General features: G+C 33.4%; 1 protein-coding gene across 1 annotated transcript in view; it reads left to right on the forward strand.

Annotated features, from left to right (window-relative positions):
• The window catches only part of LOC107453436 (bone morphogenetic protein 1), a 253,920-nt gene extending 234,674 nt beyond the window's left edge, over positions 1–19,246 (forward strand). The window contains exons 14-19 of the mRNA XM_043049329.2: positions 56–242; positions 8,631–8,756; positions 10,725–10,852; positions 12,654–12,867; positions 14,993–15,243; positions 17,958–19,246. Coding sequence (XP_042905263.1) covers positions 56–242; positions 8,631–8,756; positions 10,725–10,852; positions 12,654–12,867; positions 14,993–15,243; positions 17,958–18,110 — 1,059 coding nt within the window. The 3' untranslated portion in view covers positions 18,111–19,246. The remainder of the gene's footprint in view (positions 1–55; positions 243–8,630; positions 8,757–10,724; positions 10,853–12,653; positions 12,868–14,992; positions 15,244–17,957) is intronic.

A 19,246-nucleotide genomic window follows, 5' to 3' on the forward strand; every position in this document is an offset into this window, starting at 1 on the left:
GTGTATAACATGTCCTTCAACAAAAAGTTTCCTGGTTAATATTGTCTGATTGCAGCAAGACTGCGAGTACGACAGTGTAGACATCCGGAGCAAGATGGCGGACGACGAGATTCGTAAGCATGGAGTATTCTGCGGCTCAAGGTTACCACCGCTCATCACCTCGGAAGGTAACTCTCTCCGCATTGAATTCAGCTCAGATAATTCAGTTCAAAAGAGTGGATTTGGAGCCCTTTTCTTCACAGGTATTATCACCTTTCATATTCTAAATATACAATAGCGATAAAAAGCACCACCACCCATGGTTTAACACTTTTGCAGTGAAATCTCCTTCAGGCCACGAATATCGCTGTACGAAGCGTATTCTGCTAAGTACTCCCACAGATATTTTAATAATGTATGTGGGAGTTGCGATGGCTCAGGGGATAGAACGTTCGCCTTCCATTAATGTGAACCAGGGTTCGATCCCGGCGATGGTTGGTCGATACGAATTCCTCATCCGGCTTGCACCGACCACAGTGCTAACGTGAAATATTCTCAGTGCTAGACGGATCATGGGTTAGAGTCCCCTTGCCGTCAGGCTAATCGTGGAAGGTGCTCGAGGTCTTCCTCTCCGTGTAACGCAAATGCGAGTTAGTTGCATCAAAAAGTACTCCACGAAGGCAAATTTCTCCCAATACTTGATCCAGGAATTCCCTTGCCTTCTGGATTGAGTTCCAAATTACAAGGTTGCGGAGTTGAACATTAGTAGTCTACACCCGAAAATTGGGTCGGCTGTTCAACAACGACTATAAAATAAAATAATGTATATGGTGGTCACAAGAATAATATCTTGATCCATTTGTTTCAATGGTATCATGTCTGTTTATTTGTGTCCGTTGCTTGGCATCTGTTTCTCATCTCGCCACTTTACAAATTCAGCTTGAATCTTTGCCGAGTAAAGAGGAATATAACTTAAAATCTTTACCCTAATTCGTTGAAATTTTGAAAAGAAAAATGGAAAACATATTTCGTAGTGAGTCAAATAGCAGTGAACAGGAAAGCTTTTACGAGGTTCACAATAGTTTTCTTAATCAATCATTTCTGTATTGCTTTCATGACAATTCAATAGTTCGGTTACTTCCTGTGAAATATCTTCTCCAATACATACGAATATCCTTCGCAAGTAGTCAGATAAGCATCACCCTGGTGCGTGTGATGATGCCCGATCAAAAACTTTGCTGTCACCCGAATATGGGCGACGCGGCAGTCCACGTGTAACGAGGAAAGATATGAGGTATGAACTGGTTATCAGTCATACGTTGCTGGCTGTGTTTACATTAATGTATAACCCTGAAGGATGGGTTAAGATGACTGTACTATATTAATAACGTTGTCACGCGTATTCACTGTTCATTAGAGCAACCCTTACAAAAATGTTAACATTTTGAAGTTGAAAATCAATACCTGAAGACGTCTAGAATAAAATTCGACGAATTCATATCAAGAAAAACCAGACAAAAAGAGGAAAATCTTCAGAAATTGGTTTATTACATAAAAGGTCCCTTTTCCACAAAATTCCGCATCATTCGATTTCGTTCTAATTTAAGATGGGTAACCATTAAATCATCCCACGATTATTCTTATAGAATTTTAGGGTAGTTAATGTTGTTAAATCAATTCATAAGTGTCATTTATTTAAGCTGAATATATTTTTGAACTTAATTTAGCGATATGTTTTTGTCTATGAAGACGTAGTTTATGCTTTAATATTCACATCTATTTTCAAAAGAATATGCTTTAAAATTGACCGAGCACTTCATATTTTGGTAAGTTGATGTAGAAATGTTTCTTCGAAACATTACTTTAATATATGAAATTATGAGAATAAAAACATAAAAAAACATGTGCTTGTGAAGTGGTTAGTTGTCTGATACAATCAGTAGGGATATCAAAATGAAAATATGTCAATTTACCGCTTTTAAAATTTAAATTTAACTTCTAAATTTAATTAATTTAAATTTATTCTTAATATTTAAGTTTAGTTTATTTAAATTGACTTTCCAATATTAAGTCCCCCTCGAACAAAATGGCAGTAAAGGGATGAAAGAAACATAATTTTTTCGAAGATTAAAAGCAACTAAACATAATTAACTTTTATGAACAGATTTAAAAAACATGTGTATATTACTCATTTAAATATGATTTCACAAAAAATACACTTTTGCAATTTATTTTTATGCATTTTTGATCCAACCAATAGTTAGAATCGAATAATTTCCCAATAACTCCGGAATCAAAAGATTTTTAAAAAAAGAAAAACTTATTTTTTTAAGTAGATTTCAAGTCAAATTGTCCGACAGAATATTTGAAGTAAGCCATTTTTATCGGTTCTTGAAATTTAAAAAAAAATCATAAATAAAACAGTATACGTGACTTCATTTCATATCGCAAGAGTATTATCAATCAAAAATTAAATAATCCCCATGAGAGAAGTGAAAAAATTAAAAATCGGTTATAAAAATGACAGTGAGAACTATTTTATGTGAAAGAAAAATACTAAGTTTAGGATTTCTTTTAAATATGTATAAGAAGGAAAAAAACCAATGCTTCTGCGTCAAAAATGGATATAAATTTGATTTTATGAAGCGTAAAATTTTCGAATACAGTTTTTCGATTTTTCTTTATTTCGTTCTTTCGTTTTCAGTTCTTGAAAAGAATGGCATTTTCTTTTGTTATTCTTTTTCCGAAATGACTTGAAGATTTTTGAGTTTCACTCCCAGAAATAGAAAAGAAAAACTTTTTTTTCTTTCTTCAAATATTCGGTATACCTCAGAAATAAAGTATGTGTTTTCGTTGGAAGATTACGGGGTGCAAAAATGAAACATGGTTTAAATATATTTTGGAATATTTTGAAAAATGTTATTTTATCAGCGTTGCTCTTTAGAAAAACGCTTGGAATAGAATTTATGATTTTAGAAGATTGAAATTGAGTTTCGAGATTCTGGTTTTATGAATAACACTCCTTTTTATCAAGTACATGTAATAACAGAAAAAATAATAGTTTGCTGCATTTAATTTTTATTATTTAATAGCTGTAATATTTATTTAGTTGTACTTTTGAATATAGTTAATACACGCGCCCATTTTTGAACTTGATGCTTAGTTTTCTCGAAACTTTTTTCTTTTTTTTTCATATAGGAGAAAAGTTTGAAACTTTTTAAACTCTTAGTTTGAAATAAATTGTTTTTTGCTACATCTCTGAGATTATTTAATCAAGAAATAAAAATTAGAGCAGTTGAAGGATTTGAGGTGGCAGAATGATAAAAATAAAAATTAGAGTAGTTGAAGGATTGGAGGTGGCAGAATGATAAAAATAAAAATTAGAGTAGTTGAAGGATTTGAGGTGGCAGAATGATAAGCCATATTTTCAAATTGTTCAGTAGAGTGTTTTTTCGTTCCGTATATTGTGTTGTATACTGTTATTAACCCTAGAAAATTTTTAAACACCAACCTTGAACGGAAAAGTCTTGTTTTTTCTTAAACATTCTACATGTTTGGAAAAAGTTTGAATTATCTCTATATCGCCTCTAACCCTTCCATAAAATTACACATAATGGTCCGTACCCAAAATAATAATTAAAATTATGTTCCTAAGAATATACATGTAATGAGTTCATTCTTAAAATTTTCAAATTGCATTTCTCGTTTTACATAACAAAAAGTTAATATGTAATATTTTGCATGCAATGTTTCTAAAATGCACTGATGTCATTACTATTTAAATTGGATTAATTTTTCTAAATGAGATAAGCGCGAACATATATGAACTTATTTTTATTTTCGTCTCATCTCTACAGTAAGGATTGATCACTTGCAAGAGAATACTACAGAGTTTTTTGAAGTCATAAGTACCGTCAAAATTTATCAATTTGAGCTGACAAATTTTAATCTCTCTTGCTGAATTCGCAGTTCGAAGAAAAACAGTGTTTTAATCCACCGAAAGCATTTTGAAGTTTGTTTTTTTTAATCTCCAACAAAAGATTAAATATAACTATCTCTTTTGCTTGTTATAAAGCAGCCAACTGATTTGCATAACTTATGAATTGATATTATCATATGTATAATGCATTATTTTAACTGTTATAACGATGTTGTATTTAATCAACGCAATATCATTTCATTTATTTCAACTCATGTTTATCCATTACTTTCTTTCAGCGCAGGTTTCAATCTGCTGCTAATTATAATTGTTTTACATAAATCAAGCAAAATAAATTGTTTCACGCAAAGTAATTGTATATTGCATTCTGCATGAAGTTTCGGTATTTCTTCATGTCTATGTTAATGCTCGCCAGTTGAATGAGTGTTAATAAATGATATTTGTTGTTCCAGAATAATTTATCTGATATCATTTAATGAAACACTGCAGCGTAAATAGAAGGGAAATGATTTAATAATTTTAACATACTGGCTTTATAGACTTATTTAGTAAAACTGAAATGAAAATTTTATTTTCTAAACAAAAAACACTATACTGCCGTTCAAATGAAAAATCAACGTAAGCGACAAAAAAATTAAAACTTTTTATATATTTGGCATCTTTGTATGGTAAGTTACATATATTGCAAAAAGAGCAGCAATACCTCAGGGGATAGAGCGTTCGCCTTCCAATGAGGCGAATCGGGTTCAAATCCCAGACTTGCACCGACCACAGTGCTGACGTGAAATATCCTCAGTGGTAGACGGTTTGATTCCCCTTGCCGTCAGGCTAACCGTGGGAGGTTCTCGTGGTCGTCCTCTAAATGAAACTCCAATGTGGGTCAGCTTCTTCAAAAAGTCCTCCACGAAGGCAAATTTCTCCCAATACTCGATCCAGGAGTTCCCTTTTTTTCTGAATTGGGTTCAAAAAAGGCTACGGAGTTGAACATTAGTAGCCGTAAGCCCATAACATTGGGTCGGCTGTTCAACGACGGTTATAAAATAAAATAAAATATATTGCAAAAAGCATTATAAATAAACTTTATCAGTTTTTTGTAATTCTATTTCAGCATTCATAGCATTAGCAATAGAAGGAAAATAAATGTCAAGTTGTAGTGTGAAGGAATATCGGCTAGCTCAAATTAATTGTAAATTAGGACAAAAGTGACTAAAAGTACACTTAATAAGGAATTTTAATTAATAACCACAGATACAAACATAAATTACATTTGAACAAAAAGTAAAAAAGAATTAAAATTTAAGAAAACTCTGGGAAAAGGAAAAAGTCATGTTTAAGGTTTCATATCCGAACTTGAACTGAGTCTCGGTGGTGGGGACATAGGTGGCACCACAGGGCATCGCTTTATTGCTACAGATATTGTAAGATTGTATTTCTAGTGCTACAAATAAACTACCCGTTACAAAGTCACTTTTTTGGAATCAATCGTGAAGCACTTATGTTGTTTTTTCAATTGCATGGCAGTATACTGCCGTGTAATTGAAAAGACAACGTAAGTGCTTTCCTGTAGATTCTTCTAATGCTAAATATAAGAAAGCTAAAATATAATTTCTAAAAACTGATAAAGCAATGTTTAATTTGAAAAAAAAAATCTTTTGCAATAAGTGCAATTGCTTATCACACTAAAAGGCTAAATGAATAAAAAATCTAATTTTTTTATTATTTTTGTCACTTACGTTAATTATTCTATTGCTCGGCAGTATAATGCTCGTGGTGTTTTCATTTACTTCGATTTGCTTCATTTTGTTAAGACAGAATTATTGCAAATAAGTTTCTGTGTTCATAGTGTTTCTAAATTTTCCTCAGCAAAAGATTGCAAAACAGAAACGACATCGCAATATTTTTTCACAATTAATATCACTAATACTTTATTTACTGTACACATGTATATGTATGCAGATTTGTGTGCTCCTGACACAGACTGCTTAAAAGCCCTAGTCAAACTGAAGAACACTGATAGCTCATATTAAAGAAAGAAATCACATAGATATATCTAAGATATCAGTGGGATTTGAACCTCCAGCCTACTCATCGTTTCGCGGATCCGCGACACCGCTCGGTCAGGGAAATTTCGACTAATGAGTAGTTTGAAAGTGTGAAAAATATTAATTTTTAAAAGGACCACTTAAGAATTTTAAAAAGAAGAAAAACAAATGAGTGAGTGTCGATAAAAATTCTCCTATAACACTCGATAATAAACTCAAATAAACACTCGAACTCCAATTACCTCTTACGTTCCAAAGCGATTTCCGGAAGGACAATTCTCACTATGGACTGATCGGAAAACACTGTGTCCAGTTGATCACCGAAATCTAGCATCACTGGCGGTGGTCAGTAAGAAGGTGGGTTACAACTTTGATCAGCCTATGAAAGGAACGAGTTTTGTTCTACTACTAGAGCGCTGGTCTTCAAGAAACCAAAGCGGATGAGCCATTCCCTCTGCAGAGGATCAAAATTGTGATGGCATGTCTTCGGATCATCCTCCTGGATGTTTCGTAGCTAGGCAGTCCAAACTTTAAAGCCTTCCAAACCGTCCCTAATAGCCCATTATACACCTCTAGTCCGGCTTTAGTATTTCTAGTGCGAGTTAAAGTGCTACTACTACCGGAAGAACAATACAGTTCGAAGATATACAAAATATATATTAAGCTAACAAGCACTATTATATGCAAAGTAAAAAGCAAATGCAGACAAAAATGGAAGAAAAGAGAGAGATTATTACAAATAAAGCTATTATACATTATAAATTCAATACTTTACAGTAATGTGTGATGATTCAATCTCAACTTAAATGAAACTTAAATACGCTCTAATTGTTAGCGTCACACTAGACTTACATCATTGTGCACTTTAAAATGATCTGGGATTCATCTTTAATTATGATTCACAAACACTAAAAAACTCTAATATATATGTAAATCATTCGTCGTTTAATTCATATATTACGCCGTCGTTCAATTCATATATCGTCGTTCAATTCAAATATTACGCCGTAATGGCTGTGTCTCGATAATTAACATGACTTTTAAATGTTGCCAAATTTTCCACCAAACGATTACGAGTATGGAGGTAGTGGGTTCAAATCCCCCCGCAATCCAGAATTCGTCTTTGTGCTTTCTTTCTGAACATTTTTTAAGACCGTGTGTTTGGAGCAGTATGTCCTTTTTTTGTATGTCCTTTTCCTGTTGTGCCACTAAACCCTACGTTCAATTCAATTCTGAACATTTTGACAAATATTTATAAGCCGTTCCTTAGAATAAACATATAAGCCAGCTTATGTCTGTTAATAAATAAATAAATAATTAAATGAAACGTGAACAGGCCAAGAGCTTTAAGTTCGTGGCATTTCAGTGACTTCGGGACAAGAACCTGCTTGTTTGCCAGCCAAACCAAAGACTGTTAATCTTCAAGCCGTCCCGGATAATGAGTTATCCATCCTTCAAATGTATGAGTTATGTTATGTATATACAGGTTAATGCTAGTAAATAGCACATTTTAAACATCCCGAATTCTGTTTTAAAGCAATTCAAAGAGGCGTGGTAGCCCAGTGATTAGAAAATCGGACTCCAGTCCAGAACGGTCGTTATTCAATCCTCGATTCCACTAAGATCCACAGAATATACGTGATATACGTGCCCGTGAAATCTAAAGAATCAAGAATCCTGCTGTCGGTCATTGAGTAGTACCTATAGTACTGGGATCTAGCGGAAATTCCCTTCCTCTTCAGATCTATAGATCCAAATCTATGTCAATTGAGGAAGTGGCTTCACGAACGAATAAGGTTGCCATCTATCCGTGGGGTTCTGAGCTAAGACGTACGTTCACCGTTGTGGTGCTCTCTTTTAAATTGAAAGGCGCACCTTCCTGAATTACTTCGCAAAGAACCAATGGCTAGAGAGCTTGACCTGTCCAAGTGTTAATAGAAAGAATAACAGCAAAATATTAAATAGCAGGCGACTTTGTGAAAAGTTGTGAAGCAGGCAACTTATCTATGCCAAGCAGGCAGGCAACTATGGCAATAATCTAATTTACAATATACTTCATTTCAAATATTTTATTTTTTAAATGTGGAAACTAATGTTCTTGCAACTCTTCTAACCATTTATCTTCATAAAGTCATGTAATGAAATTTTGTTTAGGGAAATACTATATTAGTCAGGTCAAAAAACGAACCTAAATACATGAGGAAGTTTAGACAAGCTGCAATAATAGAACGAAAAGCTCTTAAGAAATGAATTGTTGAAATGGAGCCTTCTCTAAATTTTTTGCTTAGAAACTTATCTGATCAATTTGGATCAAATATTGTAGTTTTCCTTCTAAAAATTCTTTAGGTGGTTATTTACAATAATGGTTGTTGGTTACATCAAAAAAATAGAAATAAATAAAACTAATTATGATAGGAAATCTTGGCAATATATCCAGAAATCTTGTTAATCATTTGGGTCAAAAAGAAAGCCTAAACTTTATAATAAATTTAATGTTTTCGAATTACGAAAGCTTCTCACATTGAATGTGAAGTGTTTTTCCTCAGTTTCATATATTACTGATTGTATGTGTGTGTGAATTAGAAAATACCTGGTTATGCACCTGTACTAACTCACTATACCCATGCTTTTTACCATAAACATACTATTATTTATTGTCTTCCTTTTAGATAAAGATGAGTGTGCCACAAACAATGGGGGGTGTCAACATATTTGCAAGAATACTATTGGTAGTTATGCGTGCTCCTGTCACAATGGATTTGTTCTGCACGAAAATCTGCACGACTGTAAAGAAGGTAATAATTTCTAACTATTTTTCATTCATTATTTTGTAACTAATGTTTAAATGATTCCACTAGTCTGAAAACTGCGAATCCTATGGACCTAGGACTTTCATATTTCTTTGTCCTTTTTTTACTAAAAGATACTCCCTATTTAAAATATGAATTCTCAACCTCTGTTTCAGTTTATCATCCACGAGCCTGTTATTATTTCATTTATTTATTAGGATGTGATAGCCGGAACTGTCTCCGGTAAGGAGCTGCCAAGTTTGATTCTCGACTCCGCTAAGATCCATAGAGTATATACGACGTGCTCGTAAAATCTGTGGAATCAGAAGTCTTGTGGTTGGTTTCTGAGCGGCACCGTGGGTTCAGCAAAATAATAAGGCGTAATGCCATAAAAAGTTTTTCTTTTAAAGGACTAATATTTATGAGCAAATACAAAATTTCAAAGCTGGAAATTCGATACAATGGCTGAGAAATGAAGCTGGCATGCATGTCTACCAGTTTTCTCGTTAGCTTGAATTATTTTGCATAGTATGATATAGTATTGTATAGTATAATTTTGTATAGTATTTGGGTATTGTACTAATGAAGTACAATACCCAAAGTAAAGCAGCTTTGAAATTTATAATTTGACAATACAGCTCTTTTGTGGTAGGCAATTGGACTTTTAATTTAAAGTGTTGAATTTAAAAGATCAGGTTTCTTCAGAAAAGAATAATAATTGAGAAGTTACTGGTTTTGCTATTTTCATTTCAATCTTTGAGAAATAAAACAGAAAAAAAACATGCTTTCCTGCAAAACATTTTTATTATTATGACTAAAATTTCCATGTTCTTTTGGTAATTTCTTTCTAGAAAAAGCTCCTTCTCGTTTATTGTCTTACATAGCTCCATTTATGTGCTTAAAGTGTTTATACTAAATTATTCATAATTTATAAAATGTCACAAGAACTAAATTTATAAAGTCAAATTATTCTAGTCATACATTTTGAGTTCATGCTTGTCTGGATGCTGTAGTACATAAGTATAGCATACGTCTTGCAGTATATATTTAGCAGCGCCTACAAATAGAATACGCGCCATTTTGGATGCTTAGTATCGTTTTCAAATGTAAAGACAATTTTAAACCATTTTCACCATCCCTAAAAATTGTTTTCGCATTTTTGCATACATTATCAAAAGTGCGATTTTTTTAAAAATATAATTTTTTTTAGGAACTATTCAACTTATTTAGCTCAAATGTTGTATTTTGCCATTTAAAACTGCATTTTTTAAAATGATGTAAAAAATAGTATATCTTACAATTCAAGACTTTTTCGTCTGTTATTAAATAATATAAATATATACTAAAAGTTATATTTTGCATGGAAGTATCTTTGAATAAGCGAATTTTTTAATTGTGTGCAAAAACTTTTTTTTATTCGAATAAAAATTCTCGATATATGATGAAATACGCAAAAAATAGAATAACATTTAAAGTTCCAAACTTTGGACTGCTATTTTGACCAAACTATCGGGATCATATTTGTCAGATTGCGGCTACCCCCTATGTTTTAAGATTTAGTAATCATAATCTGTCGAAAAAAAGGTATATTCATTTAGAGAAAGTACGTTTTTGTGTCTGATTTTGAAACTTTAAATATCATCTGCACTAATTAATCAGCATATTTGAGGTCGCCTTCTTGAACTCTCTAGAAAGTGAAGATCCGATCATTAGATCAAAACCAGAGCTTAACCCTGTCCCGTCCCCATAAGCGGGCATCCAGGTATATCATTAGATCAAAAGTTATTCAGGGTGGTCCGTTTTTTACTTTACGCACGGTACAATGTTTTAATTTATGTAAATAGATGTTTTATTTTAAACCTCTTGTAATGCAAGTTTTAATTTTGTGGTCATAGTGTACAAAATTAAAAGTTGCGCATGACTTTAATTCATGAAGACAAATATTATTAGTATATGTGTTCGTTGAAATTGCAGGTAGCTGTAGTCACCAGATGACCACACCCTATGGAGAAATCACAAGTCCCAATTTCCCAGACTCTTATCCTAGCAGAAAAGATTGCACTTGGCTGTTCACGACCACGCCTGGTCACAGAATCAAACTGGTATTTAATCAATTCGTTTTCTAATCTTAACAACTGTTAAGGAATATTCACATACCTGGCAACTTACACATTTTCCGAGAATGGATTTTCCAAGTGATAGTAAATCACTCCAAGTGAAAATAATCTTACTCAAAAATATATTTATATTTTAATTAGGTTGAAATTCGCTGTCGTTGAGACTATTATGTTTTTATATTGTTTGTTTTATATTTTATAACCTTCGTTGAACAGCCGACCCAATTTTGGGGTTTACGGCTACTAATGTTCAACTCCGTAACCTTGCAATTTTGAACCAAATCCAGAAGACAAGTATTCCAGAAGACAACTCCTGGGTCAAGTATTGGGAGAAATTTGCTTTCATGGATATTTTTTTTTTCTTTTGATGGAACTAACCTGCATTTGCGTTACATGGAAAGGAAGATCACGAGAACCTCCCACGGTTAGCCTGACGGCAAAGGGACTCTAGCCCATGATCCATCTACCACTGAAGATATTTCACGTCATGGGCCGGATTCGTATCGATCAGGCATCGCTGGGATTCGAACCCGGTACTCCTTAATAGAAGGTGAACGCTCTATCTCCTGAGCCATTGTGGCTCTTATTTATTTGTTGTAATTATTTATATGTAGTGGTGATCGAACTCCATCATAATTAGTATTATAATTCAAAAATATATTTAAAGGAATAGCATGAGTTCCTCTACCACTTATGAAAATAAAATCTTCCGAGAATACCTGGAGCAGTCGGCAGTTTCCTGGTTATTCAGAAGTCCCTCCAGGCAATTAGAAGGTTGGAATAAAAAAACACGAAGGGGAATACAGTAAAACTGTACCTTGCACTAAATACAGTAACAATTTAGGTTTTATCTCCATCCTTTACAGTTCTTCTACATGTGAACTATTTGTATCATGACATACATTGATGCAATAGCCCAGTTCATTTCAGATTACTCAATATGGTGCAATCAACTAAACAGATAAAAAATTTGATTATTTCACACAGATTTGCAGATTCACAAGACAAAGTTAATTGATTGTACCATTTGGGATGGAATTTAGTAGAACTATCTTGTTAATGTATACCGTGGAACCAATGATTTACATAAAAATAAAATTTGAATTGCTTCCGAATTTAGGGCAAGATTAGTTAGCCGAAATCGGCTTAGTTTTTACAATAGCCTGCTAAAAATCTAGCATTTCTTTTTCAACTCATAGTTTAATTGATTTCTATATTTTCCCGATATTTTTTTCCGTAGTTTCATTTGAATTAAAATTAAGCATTCTCCGAAAAACTTCTTCGATTACTAAAAATCGATTACTAAATCACTAAAATCACCGATTAATAAATCACTAATTCGATTGCTAAATCACTAAAAATTTTAAAAGTTATTTACTAGTTGCCGTCAATCTTCTGAAGATTACTTTAAGAATTTTATGAATCCACAATATTCCAATACCAATCCGTTGCTGTGAAGGGTATTCCAAAGTAACTCTAAATATCTTCAGTTGACAAAATAATTGGGTGCTTGCAACTCGAAAAGAAAAATATTGCAAATCACGTTGTTGGGCTTAATCACGTGTGCTAACGTTACAGCTTTATCAACTTTCGGATCAGATTTAATTGGATACATGCACACGTTGTCACGCATGTCTGTCGAACCTGATTGGCTGCAGAATCGTGGCGTAAAGAAATGCCCGGATTTACCCACTAGTGACGTCGCTTGCAGGTATCCAATTCCTATCAGTATTCCGTATCATGTGAAAGTGGTTGAATATTTGAATAAAAAGGTTTTTTTGTTTAGGTTTTCTTAGAGTTCGAATTAGAGCCTCACCAAGAGTGTGCCTATGACCGCATCGCAGCGTACGATGGAAAAGACGACGATGCGCCCACCCTTGGAAAGTTCTGTGGTAGTAAAATACCCCATCCCATTCTTGCATCTGGCAATCGAATGTACCTCGTTTTCAAATCAGACGCTTCTGTGCAAAGGAAGGGTTTCAGAGCCACCCATAAAACAGGTGGGTACTTTAATATTTAAAAATTCAATTCCAAAATGGCCTAATAAAAAACAGTATTCATATGAATGTTAATTTCTCACCACTTCTGCATAGAGTGTGGAAATGTATTGTATACTAATTTTCCGCTCTCCGCCTGTGTGGTTTTTCTTCTGCTTTTTTTTTTTTCCTCACTCGGCTACTGTGGTTTTCCCAACTTTGTTTTTCACCTTTATTTTTTCATTTTTCGTCGGCAACTTTACGTTTTTTATTTCAAATCACTTTTATTTCTTCTCATTCACGTCTGTGGCACGTTCTTAAGAATAGGTATTTTGAGCTCTTGAAATATGTCGACTGATTTCCAATTTGTATATTTTTAGAGTGAATGAAGTATTTAATCAAGTAATATCTTACCACTTCAGTTTTTTTTGAATTATTTATTTGAGGTATTAAATTATTGTGGGGTAATTATTAAAGATGTAGCTTTTTTCTTATTTTATTCCATTTACATTGGTGCCAACTAGCACGACAGCAGAAAAATATATTTCTTCGTGAAAAGTGAAGTTAATATATAAATATTAATTTTAGCAGTTAAATTTTAAATAGCTTTGCCAACTAAGATAAATCAACTCCTCAAACGCATGTAAGATATGTTTATTATACAATTTTGCTTCTTTATTGTAAATGTTTNAAAAAAGTTGTTATATGGATTTGAATGATTGTTTTGAATTCTTAGAATTTTGTGGATTTACAATGTACCTAAGTTAGTAGCAAGAAAAGTGAGCTTGGTTTGCGAAGCGAACCATATAAGATTGCGTAGCAATTTTCGGGGGTTGGCGAGCGTTAGCGAGCAGGGGGCGGAGCCTCCTAGTCACTTTTATTTCTTCTCACTCACGTGTGTGTCACGTTCTTAAGAATGGGTATTTTGAGCTCTTGAAATATGTCGACTGTTATTTCCAATTTGTATATTTTTAAAGTGAGTGAAGTATTTAACCAAATAATATCTTACCACTTCAGTTTTTTCGAATTATTTATTTGAGGTATTAAATTATTGTTGGGTAATTATTAAAGATGTAGCTTTTTTCTTATTTTATTCCATTTACATTGGTGCCAACTAGCACGACAGCAGAAAAATATATTTCTTCGTGAAAAGTGAAGTTAATATATAAATATTAATTTTAGCAGTTAAATTTTAAATAGCTTTGCCAACTAAGATAAATCAATTCCTCAAACGCGTGTAAGATATGTTTATTATACAATTATGCTTTTTTATTGTAAATGTTTGGAAAGTTGCTTAATTTTTAGGAAATTTTTAACACTTTTAAATATCATTTTACTACTACTTCGTAAATTCTTTTCCGGTGATCATACAGATTGGCATCTATGAACTCATGATTATTATGTTCATTTAAACCATGGTTTACAATAATGACGAAACTTCTCAATTTTTAAAGTTGAAAAAAACTGTCAAAAATGTTCAAAAGTATAAAGAAAACTAATTTAATTAAATTTGCTCCGCTGTAAGCAAATTAAAAACTTGTGGCATTAAAATTTAAATCGCCTTTAATAACGCAATACTAAATTTCAACAATAGTGCTTTTATTATGGATCTCATAGTGGCAACACAGTAATAATAGAAATAACAATATGCAACAACATAAATAGGACAAAAAATGCTTGGTATTAGTTAAGATATTCAGTTGCATAGGCCAAATCAAACAATTTCCAAAACATAATTTTTTTGTATATATAATCGAACAGCTGACCCAATTTTGGGTTTACGACTACTAATGTTCAACTCCGTAGCCTTGTAATTTTGAACCCAATCCAGAAAATAAGGGTACTCCTGGATCAAGTATTAGGAGAAATTTGCCTTTGTAGAGGACTTTTTGATAGAATTAACTGGCGTTTGCGTTACATGGAGAGGGAAAACACGAAAACCTCCCCACGGTTAGCCTGATGACAAGGGGACTCTAACCCATGACCACTGAGGATATTTTAAGTCAGCACTGTAGTCTGAGCTAGCCAGAAGGGGAATTCGTATGAGACAGCCATCGCTGGGATTCGAACCCGATTCACCTCACTCTATTCCCTGAGCCATCACGCCTCGAAACATATTTCTATTAAAGCAAATGTTTTGTTTTTTCAGTGTGTGGAGGTCGATTGTTAGCACATCGTGAAATGGAGCACCTTTACTCCCACGCTAAGTACGGGGACCAGAACTACGACAACAAGGAGGACTGTGACTGGATCATCCAGGGGTTGAACGAGAACAGAGTAAGATTGAGATTCCTCACCTTCGAAGTGGAACACGAGCAGGACTGCGGTTACGATTACGTAGAGATTTTTGATGGAGATGATGATTCTGCTAGAAATTTCGGAAAATACTGCGGCAATAAAGTGAGTTTTTTGTATATCTTAATTAGTGTAGGCTTAAAAGACGCACTTAAATCTAACAGCGGCTCACTTTAAAGGTTTCCTAGAGGTTTCTTGTCAATTTTTTGTAGTTTCGCTTTGAATTTAGAAATTTGGTTTCTGATTATCAAAAAAGCATTTTTTCAACAAATACTGGCTTTTTTCATAGATAGGTCCCCAAATTTGACATTTTATTTTTTGTTTTAATTGCCTTAACTCAAGAGTGGGCAAACAGCAGCCTAACTGACCTTCCGTAAATTTAAAATATGATTTTAACCATTAAAAATACTAACGGTATTTCGATAAACATAATCTATTTGCTTAGTCATCTATTGCTTAGCAATCATTTTTGAAGCCCCGTCTCATTTAACATGAGTGACACTTCAGCAAATTAAATATCTTTTTTTTTTTTGGAATTATGAGGATGACCTGAGAAAATCTTAACTGGGAGGACAGATTTGAAATTTTTAATTCATTCAAACAGAATTTCTTTTTTCAAAACGTTTTTTTTTTTTTTTTTTTTTTTTTTTTTTTTTTTNTTTTTTTTGTCGTATGCCTGTTTAGGTAGTGGGGGTGCAATTGTTCCTGTTTTTCAATGGCTCCATCTATGGCCAGGAATTCGACTTCTGCCACGCCATTCACACAACCACAACCCGTTTATAGGGCGGGTCACATTCACACGCATTCACACACGAAGGAGAAAGGACATAGAGCACACAGAGAGAGAAAGAAACATCCATGACTTGCCCGAGATTCGAACCCAGGACCTTTCTGATGCAAGGACGGTTCCCTACCCCCTACACAGTCTGGTCGGCTTTTCAAAACGTTTTTCAATTTAACTAGTGTAACTGCTTAAATTAATCGAGTTACAATCTAAGAATTGAAAATTAGAATTTTGCAAAAGTGCTACGTTTTTTTTATTGTATAGGATAATTTAAGTTAACTTTGACGAATTATGACTTTCTGAAAAGTATACCTTTTAAGTGAATGTAATTAAGTTTTATGGTATAGTAGTATAGGTATTATGATTTATGCGCTCAAGACTAATATTAAAAAAACTATTGCGTACCAATAACGGTTACAGTGACAAAATTTCTTAATTTTCAAATGGCAACACCCACTTTTTTTTATTCACACGTAATCCGTACAGTAAAGACTTGAAATGGAGTTGGAATGATATTTTTTGCTTGCTCTAACAAGCGTCGCCATTTTTCGTGACCACAAACGAGAAGAAAGTGTGATAAAAACCTTTGACTGATTTCTTTGCTTTCTCTATTTTTTAATGATTTAAAATTTTTTGATATATTCATAGTGTTTTTTTTCCTTTAAATTTTGTGTCGCAATTTCTTATGCTAAAAATATTGTATCAACTCAATTTTAGATTTTTTACTGTAAGAATTACATTCTGATAAAATAAAAAAAAGTGGGGGTAGTCTTTTAAAATTTTCGAAATTTTGCCTCTGTAACCATGACCGTGAGAGTTCTGCAATCCGTATTAACTTCATTCGCATAAGTTATGCTCAGAGATCAAAATACCTATGTACAAAATTTTAACGGTATGCTTTTCAAAGCACCATATGTCGGCTAAGTTATTTTATAATCAACCTACATATCTGTGTACTCGTGTTTTCTGTCATGAACCATATTCAATAATGTTAGATTGTAGGTTTTGTAGATCTTTTTTATTTTTTTAGAATATTTCATAGTAGTACTTTTTTTAAACCCATTCGAATCCCATTGCAATAAATTATCGTTTAAGTTTGCTACAACCTTGATTTGATGCGATGTTTAACCAAATCGTCGTACTGCTTATACTTAATCTCAATACTATGCTTCATCTTGAATAAAAGCACGATTTAGTTTAACACCTTAGGCTTGCAGCAAATTTGCACAGTATTGAGCTTCAAGGAACTTATATCATGGAAACCTTGAGCTATTGTCTTTAACAAAGAAAAAAGCATTCATAGGAATAAAACAATATTCCCGGGTATCAAGATGAGCAAAATGTACAGCTATTAAATTGCTGCACATGTTGGACTCGTGGGAATAAATTCAATTGCGACAATGCTCAAAACTATTTCCACCCCAGTCTCATTAACTTATCTTGATGGTCTGGAATCATGTCCAATCTACGAGGGTTGTAAATTAAATAGTCGCAAATTAACCTTGAAACTCACAGAAGGGCGGGCATGCGCAAATAGGATATGGGAGCCATGAGGTGGCGCTGTTGTCGATGTGTAGAGTGCAAAAAACAGTCGATCTGCTTAGAAGGGTAGTTGTTGCTTGGCGTTAAAGTGATGAGTTTCGTTTCCATCGCTCTAAAGAATGTTTTCAAAAGGCTTAATGTCGAAAAAAGACGAGATGCTTAAACCCATTGTACTACTGTCCTATACGGAAAAGCATTTGCGCCACAGGCTTCCACTAATCCTCGATAGCATTTTGTTGCATTTTTGCCACGGGCAACCTCGATTTTAAACCACGACAGCTGATCACCTTTTGAAAACATGCTTTAGAGCGATGGAAACGAAACTCCTCACTTTAACGCCTTACAACAACTACCCTTCTCAGCAGATGGACTGTTTTTTGCCTTCTACACATCGACAACAGCGCCGCCTCACCGTTCCCATATCCTATTTGCGCATGCCCGCCTTACTTCAAAAGTGTATGAATTTGTATTCGATTACCTTTATCTATTTTAGGTTCCGGCTGAATTTTTCTCAAGTGGGGATGTTCTTATGGTCCGGTTCCGTTCGGACGACACGATCAACACCAAAGGCTTTTCAGCTGCGTACATGGCGTACGATGTACCCCTGGAAGAAAATGAAGACATCATGGAGCGATATCATCTTTAACAAAGATTAAAATCATAAACCCCTTAATCAACCTTTGTACAGACTAAAATCATGGAGAGAGAGAGAGGTCTCGTCGATGCTCCGTCTTTCACAGTCAAATACCTTTATAAACACCTGCGCATGCGCCGTGCCGGTGTTTAGCCAGTGTTTGACACCAGACCATCATGCCAAAGAGTCTTTGATTGGATTTTTTCTAAAGAGGAGATTTTCTTTGGTCGACAAAAGATTGGGAGAGTCATATAAAAAGCTTATCTTGCATACATGTGATTGTTTTTGACCATCTTGAACAATTTTGATGTTTTAACGTAAACTTTTACTGTTGAAGACACAGTATTTGAGTTGTGATAATGATTTTTAAATTACGTTTATAAAAATTAGAGTCAACTTTGATAGTTCAATTATCAAAACATACGTAAAGAAAAACTAGTATTTGTTTTCAATCTAAAATAACTTTATTGAACTTTTTATCATTAACTTCTATGAGTAATCAAAGTACGAATCTCTCTTGAAAAAACTCTAAGTACGGGAAAAACAAAGGTTGGAATAAATTTTGGTCCTGATCATTGCCTCTTAAAATTGAAAGCCCCGGCACTTCGTTATACATGTTCTAATTACTTAAAAACTTAGTCAGATAATGCCTAAACCAACTTCTTTCATAAAATTTACCGAAGGAAAATTTCTTACCTCAATGTTTATATAATGGTAATATAATTTAATGAATCACAAAGAATTTTTAAAAAATCCATTTTATTCTAAAACGATATATACTTTAAAATAAATGTTTCATACCGTTTTGAATAGTTTTATTTAGAAAATCTCTTAACATTTTAAGCAGTCTGAGCAACCTACTTGAATAATCAGTTGCGCTAATCTGTTTACAGTTTAAGCAGTTTGAACAGCCGAATTGTATAACCAGATACGCTAATATCTTCAAAATTTTTGCAGCCCGAAGAGGCTACTTGTATAACAGATTTCAAAGACCTTAAGTTCTAAGAGGTGATGCCCTGACTCAATTTTACACAAAAATTATATAACTGACTCTCTATTAAAAAAGAATTCTAAATTTCAAACAGATGATTAAAGTTGAAGGATTCTTTAATTAAAACTTTCGAAGTGATGAAAGAAAAATTTCTTTT

This window comes from Parasteatoda tepidariorum, chromosome 6 (genome assembly GCF_043381705.1).
Source record: "Parasteatoda tepidariorum isolate YZ-2023 chromosome 6, CAS_Ptep_4.0, whole genome shotgun sequence".
Classification (NCBI taxonomy): Eukaryota; Metazoa; Arthropoda; class Arachnida; order Araneae; family Theridiidae; genus Parasteatoda; species Parasteatoda tepidariorum.